The sequence below is a fragment of the Diceros bicornis genome, chromosome 41 (assembly GCF_020826845.1).
Source record: "Diceros bicornis minor isolate mBicDic1 chromosome 41, mDicBic1.mat.cur, whole genome shotgun sequence".
NCBI lineage: Eukaryota > Metazoa > Chordata > Mammalia > Perissodactyla > Rhinocerotidae > Diceros > Diceros bicornis.
The window spans coordinates 918286-944505 of record NC_080780.1 but is presented as its reverse complement, the minus strand read 5'-3'; the positions used below and the strand labels follow the sequence as shown (position 1 = coordinate 944505).

General features: G+C 40.8%; 1 protein-coding gene across 1 annotated transcript in view; it reads right to left on the bottom strand.

Moving 5' to 3' along the window:
* BLVRA (biliverdin reductase A) overlaps positions 1–26220 on the bottom strand; it is a 93258-nt gene that overhangs the window by 53117 nt on the left and 13921 nt on the right. Inside the window, exons 2-3 of the mRNA XM_058534683.1 lie at positions 14783–14850; positions 13945–14040 (exon numbers count right to left, since the gene is read on the bottom strand). Of these exons, the coding sequence (XP_058390666.1) occupies positions 13945–14040; positions 14783–14850 (164 nt within the window). The remainder of the gene's footprint in view (positions 1–13944; positions 14041–14782; positions 14851–26220) is intronic.

Sequence of the window (26220 nt, the reverse complement as noted above, 5' to 3'; positions counted from 1 at the left end):
AAAATAGAGGAAGATGCGCACAGATGTTAGCTCAGAGTCACTCCTCCTCAAGCGAAAAGAGGAACGTTGGCAACAGGTGTTAGCTCAGGGCCAATCTTCCTCACACACACACACACACAAAGACTCAACTATAGGCTTCCTACAGGAGACTCACTTCAGCTTAAAGGACCCACATAGAATGAAAGTGAAGAGATGGAAAAAGACATTCATGCAAATTGAACCAAAAAAACCAGGGGTAGCTAAACATATCAGACAAAACAGACTTTATCAAAGACTATAAAAAGAGACAAAGAAGGTCATTATATAATGACAAGGGGATCAATTAATCAAGAGAATATAATATTTGTAAATATTTATGCACCCAACATGGGAGCACCTAAATACATAGAGGAAATATTAACAGATACGAAGAGAGAAATAGACAGCAATGCAGTAATAGCATGGGACTTCAATATCCCACTTTCAATGGATGTATCATTTGGACAGAAAATCAATAAAGAAACATTGGACTTAAACTATATGTTAGAACAGATGGACCAGACAGACATATACAGAACATTCTATCCAAAAGCAACAGAATACATATTCTTCTTAGGTGCACATGGAACATTTCCAGCATAGCTCATATGCTAGGCCACAAAATAAGTCTTAATAAATTTAAGAATATTGAAATTATAACAAGCATCTTTTCCAACCATAATAGTATGAAATTAGAAATCAATCCCAAAAAAACCCTGGAAAATTCACAAATATGTGAACATGCTCCTGAACAACCAATGGGTCAAAGAAGAAATCAGAAGAGAAATAAAAAAATATCTTGAGAGAAAGTAAAATGGAAACACAACATACCACAACTTAGGGGATGCAGCAAAAGCAGTTCTAACTGGGAAGTTTATAGCAATAAATGCCTACATTAAGAAAAAAGAAAGATCTCAAATAACAACCTAACTTTATACCTCAAGGAACTAGAAAAGAAGAACAAACTAAGCCCAGAGTTAGTAGAAAGAAGAAAATAACAAAGATGAGGGCAGAAATAAATGAAACAGAGACTAAAAAGCCAACAGAAAAGATCAATGAGACTAAGAACTAGTTTCTTGAAAGATAAATAAAATTGACAAACCTTAAGCTAGACTCACCAAGAAAAAAAGAGAGGACTCAAATAAATATAATCAGAAATGAAAGAGGAGACATTACAACTGATACCACAGAAATACAAAGGATCATAAGAGACGACTATGAACATATATACATGAACCAACTGGAAAACCTAGCAGAAATGGATAAACTCTTGGAAACGTACAACTTACCAAGACTGAATCATTAAGACAGAAAATCTAAACAGATCAATTACCAGTAAGGAGATTGAATCAGTAATCAAAAAGCCCCCACAAAGAAACGTCCAGGATCAGATGGCTTCAATGGTGAATTCTACACAAAACATTTAAAGAAGAATCAATACCGATCCCTCTCAAACTCCTCCAAAAAACTGAAGAGAAGAAAAAACTTTCAATCTCATATTACAAGGCCAGCATTACCCTGATACCAAAACCAGACAAAGACACTACAGAAAAGTAAACTACAGGCCAATATCCCTGATGAACACAGATGCAAAAATCCTCAACAAAATAGCAAACAAAATTCAACAATAGATTAAAAAGATCATACACCATGATCACATGGGATTTATTCCAGGGATCTAAGGATGGTTCAATACTGCAAATCAATAAATGTGATACACCACATTAACAAAATGAAAGATAAAAATCATATGACCATCTCTATAGATGCAGAAAACGCATTTGACAAAATCCAACATCTTTCATGACAAAAACTCTCAACAAACTGGGTGTAGAGGGAACAAACCTCATCATAATAAAGGCCATATATACAAGGCCCAAAACTAACATCATACTCAAAGGTGAAAAGCTGAAAGCATTTCCTCTAAAATTAGGAACAAGACAAGGCTGCCCACTCTCACCACTTTCATTCATCATAGTATTGGAAGTCGCAGCCAGAGCAATTAGGCAATAAAAAGAAATAAAAGGCATCCAAATTGGAAAGGAAGAATTAAAACTGTCTTTATTTGCAGATGACATGATATTATATATAGGAAACCTTAAAGACTCCACCAAAAAACTGTCAGAACTCATCAATTAATTCAATAAAGTTGCAGGATACAAAATTAAAACACAAAAATCAGTCCCATTTCTATACACCAACAATGAAATATCAGAAAGAGAAATTAAGAAAACAATCCCACGCATGATAGCATCAAAAACAAATAAACACTTAGGAATAAATTTAACCTAGGAAGTGAAAGACCTGTACACTGAAAACTACGACACTGATGAAAGAAACTGAAGACAGAAATAAAAGGAAAGATATTCTGTGCTCATGGACTGGAAAAATTAATATTATTATAATGTCCATATTACCCAAAGCAATTTACATACTCCATGCAATCCCTATCAAAATTCTAGTGGTATTCTTCACAGAAATAGACAAAACAATCCTAAAATTTGTATGGAACCACAAAAGACCCAAATAATAAAAGCAATCTTTATTTATTTATTTTTTTGGTGAGAAAGGTTGGCCCTGAGCTAACATCTGCGCCAACCTTCCTCTATTTTGTACGTGGGATGCAAGTCACAGAGTGGCTTGACAAGTGGTGTGTAGGTCCGCACCTGGGAACCAAACCCATGAATCCCGGGCTGCCCAAGCAGAGCGCGGGAACTTAACCATTATGCGACCTGGCCAGCCCCAAAGCAATCTTGAGAAAGAAGAACAAAGCCAGAGGCATCACACTTCCTGATTTCAAACTATATTACAAAGCTATAGTAATCAAAACAGTATGGTATTGGCATAAAAACAGACACATAGATCAATGGGATAGCAGAGATCACAGAAATAAGCCCATGCATATATGGTCAATTAATTTTCGACAAAAGAGCCAAGAATATACAATGGAGAAAGGGCAATCTCTTCAATAAATGGTGTTTGGAAAAATGGACAGCTACACGAAAAAGAATGAAACTGGACCACTATCTTCCAACAGACACAAAAATCAACTCAAAATGGATTAAAGACTTAAACGTAAGATCTGAAAGCATACATCTACCAGAAGAATATGTAAAGGGTAAGCTCCTTGACATCGGTCTTGGCAATGATTTTTTGGATTTGACACCAAAAGCAAAGGCAACAAAAGCAAAAATAAACAAGTGGGACTGCATCCTTCTGCACAGCAAAGGAGGCCATCAACAAAATGAAAAGGCAGCCTATGGAGCAGGAGAAAATATTTCCAAACCACATATCTGATAAGGGGTTAATCCCCAAAATACATAAGGAACTCAAACAACTCAACAGCAAAAAATCCAAATGATCTGATTAAAAAATAGGCAGAGGAACTGAACAGACATTTTTCCAAAGAAGACATACAAATGGCCAACAGGTACATGAAAAGATGCTCAACATCGACAATCATCAGGGAAATGGAAATCAAAACGATAATGAGAAATCAGGATGGCTATTATAAAACAGACAAGAGATAACAAGTGGTGGTGAGGATGCAGAGAAAAAGGAACCCTTGTGCACTGCTGACGAGAATGTAAACTGGTACAGCCACTATGGAAAACAGTATGGAGTTTCCTCAAGAAATCAGAAACAGAACTACCATATGATCCAGCAATCCCACTTCTGGGTATTTATCCAAAGGAAACAAAATAATTACCTCAAAGAGATATGTACGTACTCCCATGTTCACTGCAGCATTATTTACAAAAGCCAAGACATGCAAACAACCTAAGTGTCAATGAATGAAAGGATAAGGAAACACAGACAATTGAAATACTATTCAGCCTTAAAAACGAAGGAAAGCCTGTCATTTGCAACAACATGGATGAACTCAGATGGCATTACGCTAAGTGGAATAAGCCAGACAAAGACAAGTATTGCATGGTATCACTTACATGTGGAACATAAAAAAAAAAAAAGTCAAACTCACAAAAAGAGGGTAGAACAGTGGTTCCCAGGGGTTGGGGTGTGGATGAAACAGGGAGAGGCAGGTAAAACGGTACAAACTTTCAGTTACAAGAAGAAAAGATGAATAATGTCTGAGGATCTAATGTATAACATGGACTATAGTTGATGACACTGTACCATGTAAGTGAAATTTGCTGAGACTAGAACTTAAATGTTCTCACACACACACACAAAGGTAAATATGTGAGGTGATGGATGTGTTCCTTTACTCAATGGGGAGAATTCTTTCATGATGCATCTGTATATCACATCTTCACATTGTAGGCTTTAAATATCTTAGAATTTTTTTGTCAATTATACCTCAATCACGCTGAAAAAAAAAATCCTGCAGTAGGTAAAACAGTTCAACTTGACATTACTGCATGAAACAGAGCCAGAGGTCAAAAGCAGCAATAAATAGCCTACATGTGTACGTGCTTCATTTTTCAAAAACATTTTTTGCCTATCTCCTTCTACTCCCACAGTATCCCTTAAGAAGTGGAGCCCCCAAACCCTTATCCTGCAGGGGTAGGAAGACATGAGATGACGGGTTGAAGGTGGTACCCCTCCGAGCCCCTCATACACCCTCAGGAGGCTGGCTGACCTCCCCAGGCTGCATCACCCAGACTCCTTCACCCTCCAGCTTCCACTTGGGTTTGGCCAGTGCGGGAGATCACTGGGCAGAGGAGGGGAAAGAGAGAGGCCAGTGTACTTATTTCCCACCTGCCCTGTCTTGCTGGTCTGCTGCTCTGGCACTGGCTGCATTCTGCCATGGTCACAGCAGCCCTGGAGGGCAGCCCCTCCTCCAGTGTTCCAAGCTCTGGAACCCATCCTCCCCAAGCTCTGGGACCACAGTCCCTTCCCTGCCCCTTCAAACCAGGGTGGGGATGGCACTCCACCGATGCTCTCCCCTGGGTGCCTCACCATTACTTTTTGGTTTCCCGAATCCTACTCACTCTTCTATAAAGAGTCCTCTCAAAAATTTCTTTCATTTTTGTGCTTTTTCCTGTTGGGATCATAACTGATAAATGTCCACCAAAATCTTACAGTAAATTAATGGTACAGCCAGGACTAAAAGCTTCCTCAGCTTAACTTATGCCTCTCTTTCGATCTCAGTCTCTCTCCCACATGCAAATTGGAATATGAACCTCTTTAAAGCATGTCAGCAATAATTTAGTGATTCCCATTACCTCAGTGGCCCTCAACCAACATTTCTAATTGTCATGATGGGGAGAAGGGGAAGTATGCCAGGAATGCTGCTACACATCCTATAAGGTACAGGACAACCCCCCACAACAAAGAGGTACCCAGCCCCAATATCAATAGCGCCAAGGTTGAGAAACTCTGGATTACTCATCATGCAGAATGAAGCACTGCCATAACCTTCTTCCTTTTTTCTCCTCTCTGAAATGCTCTCTCAGATGCGTATAATCATTGCCCCAAAGCCAGGCCACTGGCAGAAGCATGGGGAAGAATTAGCGAGCGGATGATCTTCTCGAATGGGGGCCAGGTGCTGGCCTGAGAGGTCCAAGGGTCAAGGTAAAAGCAACCCTCACCTCCAGACTGGATTTCCCTTCCAGGGAGGGAGTTGGATACTTTGGGGCCTATCAAGGAAAATAAAATGGCAACATGGGACAAAAGTCTGGAAATATACACATCAAAATATTAACAGTAATTACATCTTTGAGTGGTGGAATTTTTAGTGATTTAGTTTCTTTTTGCTTATCTATATATTTTAAATTTTGCTATAAGGTTAGTTAACATTTGTATAAATATTGAAAACTCTAAAAATATGTTATAAATTATGCCATATTCACTGACTCCATCCCTCCCAGCCCCAATTCCTCAACTGAATACACTTGCACATAGCAATATGTCAAGGCATTCTAACAATGAAACCCAAAGAAAACTGTCCCTATAGCTGATTATCAGGAAAGATTCTGCTCCTTTCAAGGCCATTCATATTTGAGGGATGAATGAACGAATGAAGTCACTAGTATGCTTTACTTTCAAATAAGAACTACGCAACTCACCAAGTTTACCTTCCTAGAGACAAATTTGAGACTTAACTACAGAAACAATATAGACCTGCACTGTCCTAAAAAGGTAGCCACTCGACACATGTGGTTATTGAAATGTAAGTTAATTAAATATAGAACGTTTCCATTATCACAGAAAGTTCTATTGGACAGCACTGACACACTTTTTCCCCCCCTGGAATTATTTTCTGTTCTTAACATTGTCTCTGCTCCCAATATCTGGTTATATACTTTTTATACTTACTTGTTACTGTTCTACATGCTTTTGTTGTAAACTACCATAATTTCTTTGTGGCACAATTCAGGTTATCAACACTTGGAAATACCTGTGTGTATATAACCCTGTTGCTGGGAGCTCAGCCTGTTTTATTTTGAGCGCACTTAACTCATGTAACCCAACACGTAATATTGTCAGTCTCCAAAGAGAAGAGCGGCCGGAGAGGTGAAGCGACTTGCGCCTGACTCCTAGCGAGGCGCAGAGCCCCAGCCCCGCAGGTCCCGGGTCGCGGGCCCGGCTCTCACCCCAGGCCGGCGACGCCGCGACCCGGCCGCCCGGACGACGCCCACACCTACCCAGCACCCGCCGGCTTCTGTCTACAGAAAAACCGAAACCATAAACACTGTAAAAACGAAACGGATTTAATTTTTTAAATAGTCTGTCTGTGTTTATCTGAGAAGACTCCTCCCGGGGGGAGCACGTCGCGATCCCCACCAGCCGAGCCCCCCGACCGCCTGCCCCGCCAGGCCCAGGCTGGGCGAGGCGGGCGCACCGAGGCTGCGCCGGGGCCGCGGCCGGGCGCCGTCCCCCGCTGGCGTGGGTCTCCAGCCCCCGCCCCAGGGTTGTGTGCCAGCCGCCCGCGCCCTCCAGTCCCCGGCGCGCTTCCTACCTGCCGCCGGCACACGGCTCCGCTGCTCGCGCGGCCTCCGGGCTCCGCCGCCGCCCGGCCCGCGAACCGGGGCGGGAGCGCGGCTCGGATTGGCCGCGCGGCGGAGGGTGCGGGGGCGCGCGGGCGGCGGGGGCGGAGGAGAGACAGCGGGGCTGTGACGAGGGGCCACGCCTCACGCCCCCTCCTGGGAGGGCCCAGCGCCAGCACCCCGCTCGGGCCGGGACCCGCAGGGCTGGCTGCGCACGGGCCGGGCCCTGGGCCGCAGCCGCGCGCCTGCCCTGCTCCGGGCCCTCTGCTCGGCGGCGCGAGCGCGCGGCAGCGGGCGCTGGCCGGCGGCACGGGAGGGGCCCCCGGCAAGTGCAGGCGGGTCTCCCGGTGAGCTCTGCGCACACGCAGAGGGCGTCGCAGCCGTCTCCTACGCCCCACTGCCGCCTCCTGGAACCTGCTGCGTCGTGTTTAAGTCCGACTGAACAGGCAGCGAAGCTTTTTCTTTTTTTTGGTGGTAAAGTACACGTAACATAAAGTTTACCATCTTAACCATTTTTAAGTGTACAGTTCAGTAGTATCAAATACATTCGCATTGCTGTGCAGTCATCACCACCATCCACCTTCATAACACTTTTCATCTTGTGAAACAAACCCCATACCCATTAAACAATAACTTCCCCTTATCTCCCGCCCCCAGTTCCAGGCAACCACCGTTATGCTTTCTGTCTGTATGATTTCACTACTCTTAAGTACCTCATAAAAGTGGAATCATTACAGTATTTGTCTTTTTTGTAACTGGCTTATTTCATTTAGCATGACGTCCTCAAGGTTCATCCATGTTGTATGTAACATATTGCAGAATTTCCTTCCTTTTTAAGGCTGAAGGATATTCTGTATGTCTTCACCACATTTTGCTTACCCATTCATCCATTGCTGGACGCTTGAGTTGCTTCCATGGTTTAGCTGTTGTGAACAATGCTGCTATGAACACAGGTGTATCTCTTTGAGACCCTGCTTTCAATTCTTTTGGGTATATATACAGAAGTGGAATTGCTGCATCATAATGGTAGTTATATTTTTAATTATTTGAGGAACCACTACACTGTTTTTCGTAATGAGTATACCATTTTACATTCCCACCAATAGTGCACTAGGGTTCCAATTTCTCCACATCCTTGCAAACACACTTTTTCTGTTTTCTTGATAGTAGCCGTTCTAATGAGCATGAGGTGGTATCTCACTGTAGTTTTGATTTGCATTTCCCTAATGATTGGTGCTCATTGGCCATTCGTATCTCTTGTTTAGAGAAATATCTATTCAACTCTTTTGTCTATTTTTGAATCAGGTTGTTTGGGTTTTTGCTGTTGAGTTTTAGGAGTTCTCTATATATTCTGGATATCAGTCTTTTATCAGATATATGATTTACGAATATTTTCTCCCATTCCGTGGGTTGAGTTTTTATTCTATCAATAGTGTCTTTTGATGCACAAAATTTTTAAATTTTCATGAAGTCCGATTTGTCTATTTTTACTTTTGTTACCTGCACCTGTGGTGTCATATCCAAACAATTATTGCCAAATCCAACGTCATGAAAGGTTTGTCCTATGTTTTCTCCTAGGAGTTTTACTGTTTTAGGTCTCACATTTAGGTCTTTGATCCATTTTGAGTTAACTTTTGTATATGATATTAGGTAAGGGTCCAACTTCATTCTTTTGCACATGGAGATATAGTTTTCCCAGCACCATTTGCTGAATGGTGTCCTTTCACCATTGAATAGACTTGGCACCCTTGTCAAAAATCATTTGACCATATATACAAGGGTTTGTTTCTGGGTTCCCTATTCGATTCCATTGGTTGATATGTCTGTCTTTGTACCAGTACTACACTGTTTTGATTCCTGTGGCTTTTTAACAAGACTTAAGAAAGTGCAAGTCCTCTATTTTTGTTCTTTTTCAAGATTATTTGGCAATTTGGGTTCCTTTGAGATTCCGTATAAATTTTAGGATTTTTTTTTTATTTCTGCAAAAAACACCATTGGGATTTTTGTAGGGATTGCATCGAATCTGTAGATTACTTTGGGAGGTATTGAAATTTTAAGAATATTAAGTCTTCCAATCCTTGAATATGGGATGTGTTTTCATTTATTTATGTCTTCTTGAATTTCTTTCAGCAGTGTTTTGTAGTTTTCATTGTACAAGTCTTTCACCTCCTTGGTTAAATTAATTCCTAAGTATTTTATTCTTTTTGATGCTGTTATAAGTGGAATTGTTTTTGTAATTTCCTTTTCACGTTGTTCATTTTTAGTGTATAGAAATACAACTGATTTTTGTGTGTTGACTTTGTATCCTGCTACCTTGCTGAATTCATTTATTAGTTCTAAACGTTTTTGTGGAATCTTTAGGGTTTTCTACATATTAGATCATATCATCTGCAAACAGAGATAATTTTACTTCTTCCTTTCCAATCTGGATGCCTTTTGTTTCTTCTTCTTGCCTAGTTGTGTTGGCTAGAACTTCTAGTACTCTGTTGAATAGAAGTGGTGAAAAGTGGGCACCCTGCATTGTTCTGGTCTTAGAGGAAAAGTCTTCAGTCTTTCACCATTGCATATGATGTTCACTGTGAGTTTTTCCTATATGGCTTTTATTATGATGATGTAGTTTCCTTCTATTCCTACCTTGGTGAGTGTTTTTATCATGAAAGGGTGTTGAATTTTGTCAAATGCTTTTCCTACATCAATTGAGGTGATCATGTAGTTTTTTCCCTTCATTCTGTTGATGTGACACATTATATTGATCAATTTTCGTATGTTGAATCATCCCACTTGGTCATGGTGTATAATCCTTTTATTATGCTGCCAAATTCCGTTTCCCAGTATTTTGGTGAATATTTTTGCATCAGTGTTCATAAGGAATATTGATCTGTAGTTTTCTTTTCTTATAATGTCTTTGTCTGACTTTGGTATCAGGGTAATACTGGCCTCACAGAATGAGTTAGGAAGTGTTCTCTCCTTTTCAATATTTTGGAAAATTTGAGAAGGATTGGTATTAATTCTTCGTTAAATATTTGGTAGAATTCAACAGTGAAGACATCTGAGCCAGGGCTTTTCTTTGTAGGGAAATTTTTGATTACTAATTTAATCTCGTTACTAGTTATAGGTCTATTCAGATTTTCTATTTTTTTCATGATTTATTCTTGGCAGGTTTTGTGTTTCTAGGAATTTGTCCATCTCATCTAGGTTATCTGATTTGTTGGCATACATTTGTTCATAGTACTCTCTTCTAATCCTTTTTATTTCTGTTGAATCAGTAGTAATGTCCCTACTTTCATTTCTGATTTTAGTAATTTAAATCTTCTTTTTTTCATTGTCTATTTAGCTAAAGGTTTGTCAGTTTTGCTGATCTTTTCGAAGAACCAACTTTTGGTGTCATTTATTTTCCCTTTTGTTTTTCTATTCTCTATTTCATTTATCTCTTCTCTAATCTTTATGATTTCCTTCCTCTGCTAGCTATGGATTTAGTTTGTTCTTCTTTTTCCAGTTCCTTAGCTTGTAAAATTAGGTTGTTGATTTGAGGTCTTTCTTGTTTTTTAATGTAAGCATTTATAGCTATAAATTTCTCTCTTAGCACTGCTTTTGCTGCATCCCATAAGTTATGGTATGTTGTGTTTTTGTTTTCATTCATCTCTAAGTATTTTCTAATTCTCTTTATATTTTCTTCTTTGATCCATTTGGTGTTTAAATGTGCATTGTTTAATTTCCACAATTTTGTGAATTTTCCAGTTTTCTTTTTGTTATTGATTTCTAACTTCATCCCATTGTGGTCAGAGAAGATACTTTGTATGATATATCTACCATTTTAAACTATTGAGACTTAATTTGTGGCCTAACATATGGTCTATTCTAAAAAATGTCCAACTGAGAAGAATATGTATTCTTTTGTTGTTGAGTAGAGTTTTCTGTGTATGTATATTAGATCTAGTTGGTTTATTGTGTTATTTCCTTTTCTGTGTATGTATATTAGATCTAGTTGGTTTATTGTGTTATTCCTCTATTTCCTTACTTATATTCTGCCTGGTTGTTCAATCCCTTATTGTGAGTGGGATATTGAAGTCTTCAATTATTATTGTAGAACTATTTCTCCCTTCAATTCTGTCAGTTTTTGCTTCATATATTTTGATGGTCTGACACTTAGTGCATAAATGTTTATAATTGCTATATTGAACCTTTTGGCTGTATTGAACCTTTTATTCATCTTGCTGTATTGAACCTTTTTTTTTTTTTTTTTTTTTGTGAGGAGATCAGCCCTGAGCTAACATCCGCCAATCCTCCTCCTTTTTTGCTGAGGAAGACGGCCCTGGGCTAACATCGGTGCCTATCTTCCTCCACTTTATATGGGACGCCGCCACAGCATGGCTTACCGAGCAGTGCATCGGTGCGCGCCCGGGATCCGAACCAGCGAACCCCGGGCCGCCGCAGCGGAGCGCGCGCACTTAACCACTTGCGCCACCGGGCCGGCCCCTGTATTGAACCTTTTATTAATATATAATGTCTTTCTTTGTCTCTTGTAAACTCTTTTGATTTAAAGTCTGTTTTGTATGGTATTAGTATAGCTACTGCTGCTCTCTTTTGGTTACTATTTTCATGGACTATCTTTTTCCATCCTTTCATTTTCAACCTGTTTGTGTCTTTGGATCTCAAAGAAGTCTCTTGTAGACAGCATGTAGTTGGATCATGTGTTTTTATCCATTCTGCCAATTTTGGTCTTTTGATTGGAGAGTTTAATTCATTTACATTTAAAGTGATTACTGATAAGGAGAGACTTACTTCTGTCATTGTGCTATTTGTTTTCTATATGCCTTATAGCTTTTTTGTCCCTCATTTCCTGCATTACTGTCTTCTTTTTTCTTTAGTTGATTTTTTTGTAGTGAAATGTTTAAATTCCTTTCTCATTTCCTTTGTGTATATTCTATAGCTATTTTCTTTGTGGTTACCATGGAGAGTACATTTAACATCCTAAAATTATAACACTCTAATTTGAATTTACACCACACAAAATATGGTGTATGTCAATAACATACAAAAACTATGCTCCTTCATAGATCTGTCCCAACATCTTTCAGTTGTTGATGTTACAAAATTATATCTTTATACACTATGTGCCCCAAAACATAAACTAATAATTTTTTTAAATGCATCAGTCTCTTAAATTAGTAGACGATAAGATTTGGAGTTACAAATCAAAGTTACAGTAATACTAGCTTTTACACTAATAATCGTTTTTCTTTCCTAAAATATATTAGCCTCTTAAATGATGTAGAAAACAAAAAGTGCAATTACAAACCATCGTTATTATAATAATAACTTTTAAAATTTCCTATATTTACCTTTATTGAGATCTTTACATCTCCATATGGCTTCGAGTTACTGTCTAGTGTCCTTTCATTTCACTTTGCAGGATTCCCTTGTCAGGCATGTCTAGTAGTCATAAACTCTCTCAGCTTTTGTTTATCTGGGAATGTCTTAATTTCTCTCTCACTTTTGAAAGACAGTTTTCCTGGATATAGGATTCTTGGTTGACTTTTTTTCTTTTAGCACTTTGAATATATCGGTCCACTGTCTTCTGGCCTCCAAAGTTTCTGATGAGAAATCTGCTGATAATGTTATTGAGGATCCCTTGTATGTGATGGTTCACTTCTTTCTTGCTTCTTTCAAGATTTTTTTTTGAAAATTTGATTTTAATGTGTCTCAGTGTGGGTCTCTTTGAGTTCATCTTACTTGCAATTCATTAAGCTTCTTGGAAATTTATGTTCCTGTCTTTCATCAGATTTAGGAAGTTTTTGGCCAGTAATTTTTCAAATATTTTCTCTGCCCCTTTCTCTCCCTATTCTCTTTCTGAGACTCTCATGATGCATACATTGTTCTGATTGGTAGTATCCCATAGGTCCCTTAGGCTCTGTTCACTTTTCTCTAATCTTTTTTATTTCTGTTCCTCATACTTGGTAATTTTCATTGTCCTATCTTCAAGTTCACTGATTCTTCCTTCTGCCTGCTCTGCTATGCCTTTGAATCCCACTAGTGAATTTTTCATTTCAGTTAGTGTACTTTTCAGCTCCAGAATTTCTTTTTTATTTATTTTTAGGTTTTCTTTCTCTTTATTGGTATTCCCATTGTGTTCATACATCTTTTTCTTGACTTTCTATACATCTTCTTTAGTTCTTTGAGTATCTTTAAGACAATTGTTTTAAAGATTTGTCTAGTGACAATAGGTCTTTTTCATGGACAGTTTCTGTTGATTTATTGTTTTCCTTTGAATAGGCCATACTTGCCTGTTTCTTTGCATGCCTTGTGATTTTTTTGTGGAACACTGATCATTGAATCTAATAATGTGGTAATGCTGGAAATCAGATCCTCCCCCTTCCCCAGGGTTTGTTGATTTTTGTTATTGTTATTGATTTTGGATTTTTTGATTGTTGTAGTTTGTCTCTGTGGTGAGGATCAGCCTGAGGTGTAAACTTAAGATCCTCTCAGATCTTTTCTCAGCCTTTCCCTGGACATGCATGGTCACTTTCTAATTTTCCCCATGTATGCAGTTGTTTTTTATGTCCTACTCTTTAGTGTCTGGCTTCTAAAAGGGGAAAAAGCAAAAAGGGAAAGGGGGGAAGAGCATTGGCCCTTTAAACCCCCTGGAAGTCACTTCAGTTGAGGGGGAGGGCTTGCAACAATGAGGGGAGGTACAACAACAATGGCTGCCCAACTCTGTCTGCACCTCTGTGATCATAGGCAGCAATCAGCGATCAGAGCACAGATATTTGGAGGACAGGCTCCTGGCTCCTGCAGGCTGGCTCCTGCAGGGAGCACATATACAGCTGCCTGCCGTGTGGCTGGGGATAGGGGATGGGTAGCTGCTCCTGTGCTAAGAGCTGAAGTTGACTGAAATTAATGGCGATTTACCAACCAAGTCTTCTCCCTGGAAATTGCAAGCTTTCAACAGACTCCAGAATTCCAAAATAGTTACCTCAGACAGATTCTGCCAGTGCAATGGTTGTCCAGGTGGGGAGACAGATTCCTGGTGTTTCCTACTCCAGCATCTTTCCAGAATCAGGACTCTGCCCTGTAGCAAAGTACCAGTGAAGTAGACTAACATTTTCCTCAACAAAGAGTTCTCATCCTTTATCCTATGACCTGACAAGCCTGCTTAACGAAGTGAGGTTGTTGAATGTGGAGAGAGAAAACACGTCTTTTTTTTTTTTTTTTTTGCTGAGAAAGATTCACCCTGAGCTAACATCTGTTGCCAATCTTCCTCTCTCTTTTTCCTCTCCAAAGCCCTGGTACATAGTTGTATATTCTAGTTGTAAGTCCTTGTGGTTCTTCTATGTGAGCTGCTGCCATAGCACGGCTATTGACAGACAAGTGGTGTGGTTCTGCACCCGGGAACTAAACCCGGGCTGCTGAAGTGGAGCACGCCAAACTTTAACCACTAGGCCATCAGGGCTGGCTCAAAAGCAAATCTTTTTATCTTGGCTTTAAATTTTAATCTCCAGCCCATACCTTTCTCCTGAATTCCATAATCCTCTATTCAGCTGTCTACTTAATATCTCCTCTTAGATAGCTAAAATACATCTCAATCTTAATATGTCCACATCTGTGCCCCTGATCTTTTCCCCAAAATTTACACTTCCCATATCATTGGCAACTCCATCTTTCCAGATGTTGAGGCCAAAAACCTCCGTGTTATCCTTGACTCATCTTTCTCTCACACCCCACATCCATGGGTCAGGAAATTCTGTTGGCTGGACCTTCCTAGAATACCCAGAGTCTGGTTACTTCTTACCCACACCTCCATCATCTCTCACCTGAGTCACTGAAGTAGTCTTCTCCCTCGTCTTCCTGCTGTTTGTCCCCATGCAGTAGCCAGAGTGACCTTGAAAAAAACGAAAGATCATATCCCTTCTCTCTTCAAACCTTCCTATGGTTTCCCACTTAATTCAGAGTAAAATTCAAAGCCCTTACAAGGCCCTACATGATCTGCCCCTCCAATACTCCTGCAACCTCATCTATTACTACCCTCCCCTTGGCTCACTCTGGTCCAATCAGTCTGGCCTTCTTGCTATTCCCTGAACAAAGCAGGAAGACTTCTGCTCTAGGGCCTTTGCACTGGCTGGTCTCTCTCCGGAATGCATGTTTAATTTCCACCCTTCCTGATCTTTGCTCAAATGCCACCTCAGTGAGAGTTACCCTGACCACTACATTCAAAATTACCACCTGCCCTGCTCCTGACTTCCTTAGTTTGCTCTATTTCTTCCCATAGCACTTGTCACCTTCTAACATACTCTATTATTTATTTATTATGCTTGTCGTTGATAATCTATCTCTTCCATCCACCTACCCTTACCCCTACTCCTGCCTCTTGGGCCATGAAATACCCTTTCTTGAAAAAATAACTACCACAAAAGGGATGTCATATTTTCACTGGCAAGGCCTTAACCGTAAGCCAAACTCTGGGGTCTGAATGTGAGATCACTTTAAATAAACCACATGAAGACGACGTACTTTACCAAAACGAAATGCTGGATTCTTTCACTAGGAGAAGAGATGCTGGCTGGGCAAAAACCTGCTGAGTCAGACTAGCACACCCAGAGGGACTCGGGGAAAGCCTGTGAGAGGGGCCACACATGTTCTCGAGTGTAGAGTGTAAGGATGGGATTGCCAACACTCTAACTTTCTTGCAAGGATGTGTTATGAATGCGTTAGTTTATATATCTTAATCCTTGTGAAGTCTGATTTTATGCTCAGTTTCTACTCCTTTTTTGCGTAAGAACTTCCCATTGTACAAAGTAGCAACCCTCTATAACCCAAAGGACTTTGTGGTAGGTTGAGGGGACAGCAACAGGCTGCCTTAGGCCACAAGTAACAGAAAAGCCCCACTCAAACAGCATTAAACAATAAGGAATTATGTTAGGGCTCCAGCTCCATGTCTCTGTCATTCTCTTTGCTCTTTTTTTTTCTTTTATGAGTAATAGATTTTGTATAGATTTTGATTAAGACAATAGGATACACTAGATGTGAAATTCTAGGATCCAAGGATATAAGAAGGCATCAAAATAGAGAGAGGATTTGGTGATGAAATCTCTGATGAATTCTTGCTGTGCTGTGAGTTAACCTCCCCCAATTGACGGACGCTTCAGCCAGTCTGTTTCCCTCATGTCACGCCTACAGGCTTCCAGAAGACTACTTGGGGAACTTGATAAGTGTCAGCACACTTGGGGGACTCTCCGGACTGTCACCTACCTCCCACCTGGGAGAGACAGGCTGCAGACAGTTGGGGTGGCGGAGCCAGCAGCGCGCTGCTGTGCTGGAGTTGGTCAGCATGCACAGAAGGAGGGGTCACAGGATGCATTTGTCCCCAGTGGATCACGTGTAGGCTGTGCAGGAGAGAGAGCCCTTTTGGGTCCAGTCCAATAAACCTGCCTGGAAGGGCAGAGGAATCCCCTCAGCAAGAAGCTGGAGGTTAATGTCATATTCGCAGGGGCTGAGGAAGGAGTCACAGTACATCTGCTTAGGGCAGGAGAATTGCTGGAGAAAGGTCCTCAGTAATGGTCACCTCCAAAGAGTCTATGAAAATCCCAGTCAAAAATTAAGATAGTGGGGGCTGGCCCAGTGGTGTAGTTCCTGTGCTCTGCTTCAGCAGCCTGAGGTTTGCAGGTTTGGATCCTAGGCGTGGACCTACACACCACTCATCAAGCCATGCTGTGGCAGCAGCCCACATACAAAATAGAGGAAGATTGGCACAGACGTTAGCTCAGGGCCAATCTTCCTAACCAAAAAAAAAGAAAAAGAAAAAAAATTAAGATAATGTATGTACATTTCAAAATGTTATAATTGGAACTGTTCCATTAGGCTCCATTTACTACCTGTTGCCAGTCAGAACCTCCCTCTTTCACAGAATAAGCAAATTGCCTATAAATTCAATTTGCTCTATTGCATAAAATTTGCAAGTAAGAGGTATTTTTTGGCTTGCATTTTATTCCATCCAAATGTCAATACCTATATGATTTTAAAACTCAGAGATGCTGATGCCTACTTCTGATCCCTTACTGGAAACACAGAATCACTGAGCTGATTGGGGTGGTTGAAGATTTGGGAAACCGCTATTTAAACTATTGAGTTTTATATTTCTCTACACCTTTCCCAATACAGAGGTTCCTATAGCCTTCGCCTCACCTATGATATCTTCTTTTTAGAGCAGATCAAAGCACATTCAGTTACCTCATTTGTATTAAATGGGTATAGTAATACCTATGACACACAAGTATCGTGAAATTAAATGATATAATGTATTTAAAGTGTCTAGCAGTATTCGATACTTTTCTTGAAAGCGGGAGAAAACTCAATCTACCATGGCTTAAAACAAAAAGAGCATGTATTGGCTTGTGACGATAAGAAAGTTCTAAAGGTAGCATTGGCTCCAGGCACAAGTGGACTCAATTCTGCAAGCTAAGTTCCCGAACCTGGCTTCTCTGTCTGCCTCTATCAATGGCTCCTTGTCGGCTCAATCCCTGGACAGAATCTCTCATGGCCACAACAGTCATTTTTTCCTATCCTCCCAAGTTCAAGACCAGTGGCAGAGAATACCTGCTTTACTCTCAGATCCCCATAAAGTCCTTAATTCTAAGTAGGTTACATACCCATCTCTGGGTCAATCACTATCCCAGAGGAATGCAGCGATTTGATTTGGGAGGATTAGGTCCCATGCTCCACACAAAGCATGTGGACTGAGTAGGAGGAGGGAGTTGTCTCTAGAGAAACTGAAACAGTATCAGAAGCAGGGGGAATGAATGTGGGGTAGGTAGAAACACTAACTGTCCATACGCTGGCTCTGAGGATAATGCCTACTAAGCCATCAGTATCAGCTACCTCCTTTTAGTGTCTTGCACCTCCAACCCCAACTCAGATTCCCCTTTTGGCTCTAGTGAGGGTGCTGACTTCATCAGGGGATGCTCCTGGCATCCCCCAGCTCTACTCTTCCCTCTGCTTTTCAGCTCTTGGCTATGGACCCAATGAATCTGCCAGGCCAGAGCGTGGCACAGCTGTTGGCCCAGTTCCTCCACTCTTCCAGCTGTCTGGCCAGATGCTTAGTCAGTAAGACTGCTGTCAGCTCATTACTCCCACCCAGTTCAGGCCGCCTGCAAGTCTCAAGGTTGCCCCTCAATTCCAAAACATCAGGATGTGGTCAAGTATTAACCTCTTCCTGCTTTTCATGACTTTGTGTATTTAGCCTTATCCTTACTCTTTGTCTTTCCAAGTTCAAATCTTAATAGTCATTTAAGCCACGTATGGAAACGTATCCATCTCCTATCACTTGCACTGGAAAACTGGACTTTGTCTACCACTTTTTCTTTATGGATTTGGAGTAGATGTTCACCATGTAATCATAATTGGCTATGCATTGAATACTGTGGTAGAAACTACTAGTCAACCCCAATATCTATTCTCCTGCTTTTGGTGCCCCAAATTTTAGCTGGGCACATGCTGCCCACAGCAGACCACATTACCTAGCCTCCTTTGCAGCAAGGTGTAATTATGAGATTAACTTCTAATTGGAAGTACGTGGACTGAAGTAATTTGTACAATTTCCAAATCATTTCCTTAAAGGACAAGGGGGTTCCCTCAACTGCTCATTTTCCCTTCCCTTTTGGCTGGAACGTAGATCTAGTGCATATAGTGGCATGCTCTTTTGACTATGTGGAAGAGGGCAACATCTTAGGATGAGGATGGCACACTTTTTCTGTAAAGAACTAGATATTAAATATTTTCAGCTTTTTTTTTTTTCATGAGCAAGATCAGCCCTGAGCTAACATGTATGCCAATCCTCCTCTTTTTGCTGAGGAAGACTGGCCCTGGGCTAACATCTGTGCCCATCTTCCTCCACTTTATATGGGACTCAGCCACAGCATGGCCTGACAAGTGGTGCATCGGTGCACGCCCGTGATCCAAACCCGGGCCACCAGCCGTGGAGCGCACGCACTTAACCACTATGCCACGGGCCGGCCCTAAATATTTTCAGCTTTATGGGCCATACAAGTTCTGTCACAGCAGCTCAACTCTCCTTTTGTATGGTGAAAGCAACCATAGACAATGTGTAAATGAATGAGTGTGGTGGTGTTCCAATAAACTTTATTTACAAAAATAGGTGGTGGGCCAAATCTGGCCATAAGGCCATAGTTTGCTAACCCCTGATCTAGAACATGGTGAGGCAACAATGTAAAAAAAGGCTGCATCCCCAACACTGTCAAGGTTTGAGGGGTAGAGGAGGGTTAACTGGATTTCTACAGAGAGAGTTCTCTTTTGTTTAAGCCATTGTATTTTTGGGAATTGTTTCAGCAGCAATATCTTTACCACCAAGCCAGCATCTTTTTAACTCTTAATACCACAAATATTCTCTCACTCCTTCTCTTTCATTCTCTCTCTCTCTCTCTCCTTACAGGCCCCTTTCTCTCTGGTCATAAATTTGCTTGAATCCTAATAATTCTCTTACAAATCCTACATAGCTCTTAGATCATTCTCTGACTTTTTACCAGCAAACTTTTTCCTTGCTTACATATATTTCTTACTATACTGAAGTTTGGCTTCTACCTCTGTCCTCTGTGTTAACTGAAGATCCCATTGCCAGTGTGGTCGTCTCAGCTTCACCCTACTGAACGTCTCCATTGCACTGACCATGAGGATCACCTTCTGCAACCCTTACTCCCAACTCCTCCCCTCTTTGGTGCTTTCATGAAACTGTCCTTGGCTTCTGTGCCACTAGTCTATTCTTGTATATTTCTCTTTACACGTTTCTGACCAATTCAGCTCAGCTATTCTCACTAGTTATTCTTCCTCTGCCTATCTCTTCATGTAGATAATACTGCCAGTTTTACCCTTGGTTCTCTTTCACTCCATCTTTGGATTCCCACAAATTCCAAAGGCTTTCATCATATGCCATATCCTAATGACTTCCAAATATGTACCTCTAGGCTTGATTGCTCTCTGAAGCTCCAAAACCTCTATGCCCAACTGTTTATCTTGTTCCAGATGATTTTCTAAATCTATCATTTTCTTTATGTCTATTAGCTGAAATTCTTCTATTCAGAAGAATTTTCTTTCATCAGCTATTTGGTTACCCTGAAATACAGGATGTACAGAAAAGGCAGCATGTATAAAAAACCGCTTACTTACTTATTCCAATTCTACTTTCTGAATACTGTGTTGGTGCCCTAACAACCACCAAAAGGGATCAATGAATTTCTTTTCTTAAATAGCACTACACACAGCAAAACAAACAATCAACCAATGAAAAGGCAACCCATGTGTCTTGACATGAGTACAGCCATGTTTGGCCGCTCCATTGACCTATAGCCACCAGCACAAACAGAAATACCAAGCTGCTTTCTGTGTGGTGGGAACTGGCCCTTCCCCCACAGAGAGAGTTGCAAGTTGTAACGTTTCAAAGCTCTTGGAGCGTCGTAGCTGTGTAACGTTTCAAAGCTCTTGGAGCGTCGTAGCACGGGATGGACTGGCCATCTGTGCCGGGCTGGGACGATAACCAAAGAGAACAATGCATGTACACAACTACTGGGCTGAGACGTTAGCCAGGGGGCTCAGTGCACGTACGCCACTGATAACCATTTTGTGCATGGAAACACTAAATGTTTGCTCTGCAAACTCTGTAATTGCTTACTCTGAAAATTACTGATGGTATAAAAACTGCTGGAAACTGAGACCCGGTGAGAGTTCCATCTGTGGAAGGGACACCTTGCCCAGGACGTGTGATCCTTGCCCAGCCGCGTCGATTGACAGAGCTCTCCCGGCAGTGGGGCGTGGATGTTGTGAGTAACTGATTTGATGTGAAGTAATTGATTTGATATGAAGTAATTGATTTGGTGTGTTCTCTTTTCGGTTAACCTGGTGTTTCTCTTTCTGGTTGATTTGTCATTTCTCTTCAGCCGATGTGGGTGTTTTCCCTTTCCAGTCGGGCTGATGTTTTTTCCCTCTTAATATTTGACCTATTTGGATCTGTTTGCAGACTATCACCTTTACTATCCTCTATATAATAAAATATACCTTCAGTCCACTTGTTTGGAGTGGAAAGTGTCTTTTACGTCTCCGATCGAATCCCCGAACCTCTCGTAACATAATTGGCGCTGTGAGCAGGATTCGATTAAGGAGATGCCTTTCCTATTCAAACGAAAGGTAACTGAAGCCAAGGTGGAAGAAATTCCAGGATGGGAGGACCCTCCCTATTGCACTCTGGCTGGGGAGTGGGCTCATAGGTCAGGGTTATGTGAAGCTTGGGATGCTCGCCTGCGACGATTTGAACCGTTGGATGTGACCAAAGCTTTGCAGACGGTGGAAAGGAAAGCGAAAGATGATGTTTCTTTTTTGGCACGGCGAGGTTGGTGTCTGTTGACTGCTTATCGCCGGGCTATAGAAGATAGAGATAAGATACAGAAAGAGAAGGCACTCTTAGAAAAAGAAAATTCAGATTTGCAGTCTCGCTTGGCTATGATTCAATGTCAATATCATTCATTGGGAGATCAGGCTCGTAACTACCAAGCTATAGCAGAAAAGGCTGCTGTAAGAGTTGCCAAATATAAATATAGAAAGAGGAGAGGAAGCGTAAATGAACGAAAAGTTCATATGGCCATAGCATCGGCCGGTCCTAAGTGGGACCCGGACACAAGGGATGGTGATATCTGGGATAATGATTCTGAAACTGATTATGAGGAAGAGGAAAAACCGCCCAAACGCACAGAGGCACGTCCTCTTCGCCGTCGGCGGATGGAAATGGATGGTAATCATTCTGTAAGGAAAGATGTGATTAAAGATTTTAACCAACAAAAAATTTCTGTTATTTTAGCCCGGGCTACACAAAAGCCTGGAGAAGCCATCATAACCTGGCTTGTTCGCCTATATGATATGGGCGCTACAGGCATTAATCTGGATGCAGGAGATGCTTTTAAATTTGTAATATTGTCCAATGATCCAGTAATACGGGGAGCTTTCAGAGACTGGAGCATGAATACTCACCCCCCAAATGATCGTGGACAAGACACTGATGGTACAACTTTATTGGCTCTTGCAGTAAAAGGAGCTCAAGATAAATACCCCACAGATGATATGTGGCCAGACACTAATAGACCATGGTATACTTTAAAAGATTGTGTCCAAAAGATGAGAGAAGAAACCATGAAACGGGCTGTGTTTCTGGGGTGTGGTGAAGCTTTAAATGAAATGACTTTAAGTGTCCAGGTGCGAAACAAGTTGATAAAAACTGCACCTCCGGCATACAAACAAATAATTACAACCCTTCTCATGAATGAAACTGAAAGCCCTATATCAACACTTGCAGATAAGATTATGCAGCTAGCAGACTTGGGAGACTGGCAGATAACTAAAAACTCTCCAAGAAGGGAAAAAAGAGAAACATTCTTTAAAAAGGATAAAATGACTCGAGGTGATATGTTTTTGGCCCTACTCCAGGCAGGAGTACCTAAAGACCAGATTGATGGAGTTGACACTAGAAAATTATGGAAACTATATAAAGAAAAAGGGCTAAATGTAAAACAAGTAAATAGAAGGGACAATATAGAGAATGCTTCCAACCCAGTGCCTACTGCACCTAGTGCACCACCTCCTCTCTTGGATCTTCTTTTTGCTGACTTATGTGATTGAGGGGAAGGCCAAACCTCTGTATCGATTAGTGCCACTATAAGAAAAGATATTGGACCACATGTACCAATTAAAATATTTTGGAAGAATGGATCTACAACTAGTGTGAAGGCACTTGTAGATACAGGGGCAGAGGCCACCCTTATCTATGGGAATCCAACTAAGTTTCAAGGTACATCAATTCTGATAACTGGATTGGGAGGAAAAGAAATCTAGACAGTTACCACTAATCTTTCTATGCAAATTGGGCAACTACCCCGGCGCACATATCTAGTTATGATTGTGCCAATACCAAAATATATAATTGAGATTGATATTTTAAAAGGATTGACATTAAATTTGGCTGATGGACAATACCAATTTGCTATTAGAGCTTTGTCTTTTCATATTAATGCTGTAATTGTGGGATGTTTGCATCATAAAGTAGAAATTCCACCTGCCACGCAAGTGATCAATCAAAGACAGTATCGCATCCCTGGAGGACAACAAGAAATATCTGAGACCATAGAAGATTATTTGGCTGTAAAAGTCCTTCGCAGAGTAACTACAGCCTGGAATAATCCTATCTGGCCTGTTAAAAAAGGTGATGGGACATGGAGAATGACTGTAGATTATAGAGAGCTAAACAAAGTGACTCCGGCTATTCAAGCAGCCGTCCCTGATTTGATTACTCTTATAAAAAAAGTGCAATGTTATCCAGGCACTTGGTATGCAGTCATAGACTTGGCTAATGCCTTTTTCACCATACCTATACCTAAAAGTGTCCAAGAACAGTTTGCTTTCACATGGCTGGGACAACAATATACCTTTACAAGACTTCCTCAGGGATATGTGCATAGTCCCACTATCTGCCATCGACAGGTTGCTGAAACCTTGGCAAAGGTACCTGCTTCTGATGATGTCCAAATAGTACATTATATACATGATATTATGATCCAAGGAAATAAAGAAGAAAAAGTACAACAACAGTTAGAAAAAGTAATGGACACACTTGAGGAGGATGGATGGAAAACTAATCCAGCTAAAATTCAGGGCCCGAGTTCAAATGTTAAATTTTTGGGAGTACTTTGAAATAATGGAAAACAAGAAATTTTGCCTAAAGCTAGACAAAAGATATTAGATTTTGCAGCACCCCGTAACAAAAAAGAAGCACAAAAATTTATTAGATTATTTGGATTTTGGAGGGCACATATTCCACATTTAAGTCGGCTCCTTGCACCTTTATATAAAGTTACCAGGAAAAAATATGAATTTGAATGGGGAATAGAACAAAAAAAAGCTTTTGAAGCAGCCAAGCATGCTATTCAGACTGCTTTAGATCTATGGCCAATTAAACCGGGACCCATTGAGTTACAGGTAGATGTCATTGATCAGTATGCCAGCTGGAGTTTATGGCAAAAACAAGGTGCCCGACGTTATCCCCTGGGATTTTGGAGTCGCGAGCTTCCCTGTTCCAGTGAAAGATATAGTCCTTTTGAAAAACAGTTGTTAGCCTGCTATTGGGCTCTAATAGACTCAGAAAGCCTTACCCTGGGACATGAGGTAATTATGCGACCTCAAATACCCATCATGCAATGGATTCATAGCACGCCTGTTACTCATAAAATTGGACATGCACAAGAATTTAATATCATCAAATGGAAATGGTATATTCAAGACCGGGCCAAACCTGGCCCAAAGGGGTTGTCTCTATTGTATGAACAAGTGTCTCAATATAGCAGTAAGCCAACTGTGTCACCCAAGACTGATATAACAGAATCTCCTGTTAAATGGGTTGTCTCATATGATCAATTGACTAAAGAACAACAAAAACATACCTGGTTTACAGATGGTTCTGCCAAAATGATATCGAGCTCACGGAAATGGAAAGCAGTTGCCTATAACCCATCCACCCAACAAACAATTGTCACCACTGGAGATAATATGAGTAGCCAATATGCTGAACTTTATGCGGTGTATCAGGCACTTCAACAAGAACAGGGGCAACAATGTCGTATATATACTGATTCATGGGCAGTGGCACAAGGTTTGGCAACGTGGATGCCACAATAGAAAAAACATGATTAAAAAATTAATGATAAAAAAATATGGGGAAAAAAATTATGGGAAGACATATGGTTATGGTGTCAAAACACGATTGTTACTATATTTCATGTTGATGCTCACAGTTCTTTAATTTCTGCAGAACAAAAGCATAATTCTCATGCTAATCAGCTGGTGCAGATTCGTGCAACGCACAACCCAGGCTTAGCACAATGGGTGCACGAAAAGAGTGGACACTTGGGAGAACAAGCTTCATACAGGTGGGCACAACAAAGGAGAATCCTTGTCACCCATGATGATATTGGCACTACAGTACAACAATGTCAGTTACGCCAACAGTTAAATAAACGGGGAGTTCCACACCCCTACCAAGGTCATATCCAAAAGAGATTATTTCCCGCCCATACCTGGCAAATAGATTTTATTGGACCATTGCCAAATTCTTGTGGATTATACTTATGCCTGCACTGCTGTTGATACATATTCTGGTTATTTATTGGCTATACCAGCTAAAGTGGCCACCCGAGTGCCATAAAATTATTAGATATAATCAAGTTATATTATAGAACACCAAGGCAAATTCAGAGTGACAATGGTTCCCACTTTACAGGTAAGTTGATTCAAACTTATACCAAAAAAAATTATATAAAATAGATTTATCATATACCTTATTACCCCCAAGCTGCAGGCCTCATAGAACAAATAAATGGATTGCTTAAACAACAATTGAAGAAACTTGGTCATGGCTCATTAAAGGGGTGGCACAACCATCTAAGTACTGCTCTAAATGTGTTAAATAATAGGCCACTAGGCCCTAATGAGACTCCTCTGTCAAGGTTGTTACCAACAAAGATTACAAAAGTGGCAACCGCCACCCATGAGCTTATGACCTTAACCTATTGGCCCCTGACTCAGTCTGCTAAACCGCCTTTTCGTGCCACGGCCGAAGCGGCTGGATTGGATTTATCTACTGTTCATTCTATTCAATTGCCCCCTAAGAAGCAGTCTATAGTCCCTACTGGGATAGGGGTACAATTTCCCAAAAATACCTTTGGTTTGTTAAAAAGACGCTCTGGACTGGCAGCAAAAGGTATTGATGTACTGGGAAGAGTCATTGATCCAGATTACCAAAAAAAAATAAAATTTATATTATATAATGGTAGTGACACAGTACTAACTATAGAGTCTGGGGAACGAGTGAGACAATTATTGGTGCTTCCCCTCTTGACTCCAAATGTGTCACAAAGACAACCTCCAAGTAAATTAACTAAAAGAGGAATGCAAAGATTTGGGTCTACAGATGGATAAAAACCTAGAGCAAAAGTGTGGGTGACACATCCACCCAATGCGGCTCCCCGTGCCACAAAAATAGTGGCCCAAGGGCCCACTACAACACTCATAGTTATGTATCCAAGAAATGAACAGTTATATCATGTTCCTAAAAATTCTGTTTCTTTGCGTAAATAAATATTCCTGCTGTGTTTGCTATGCTGTGCTGCACTTCCATGTCTGCTACAGACCTACATGCCAACTAATGTCT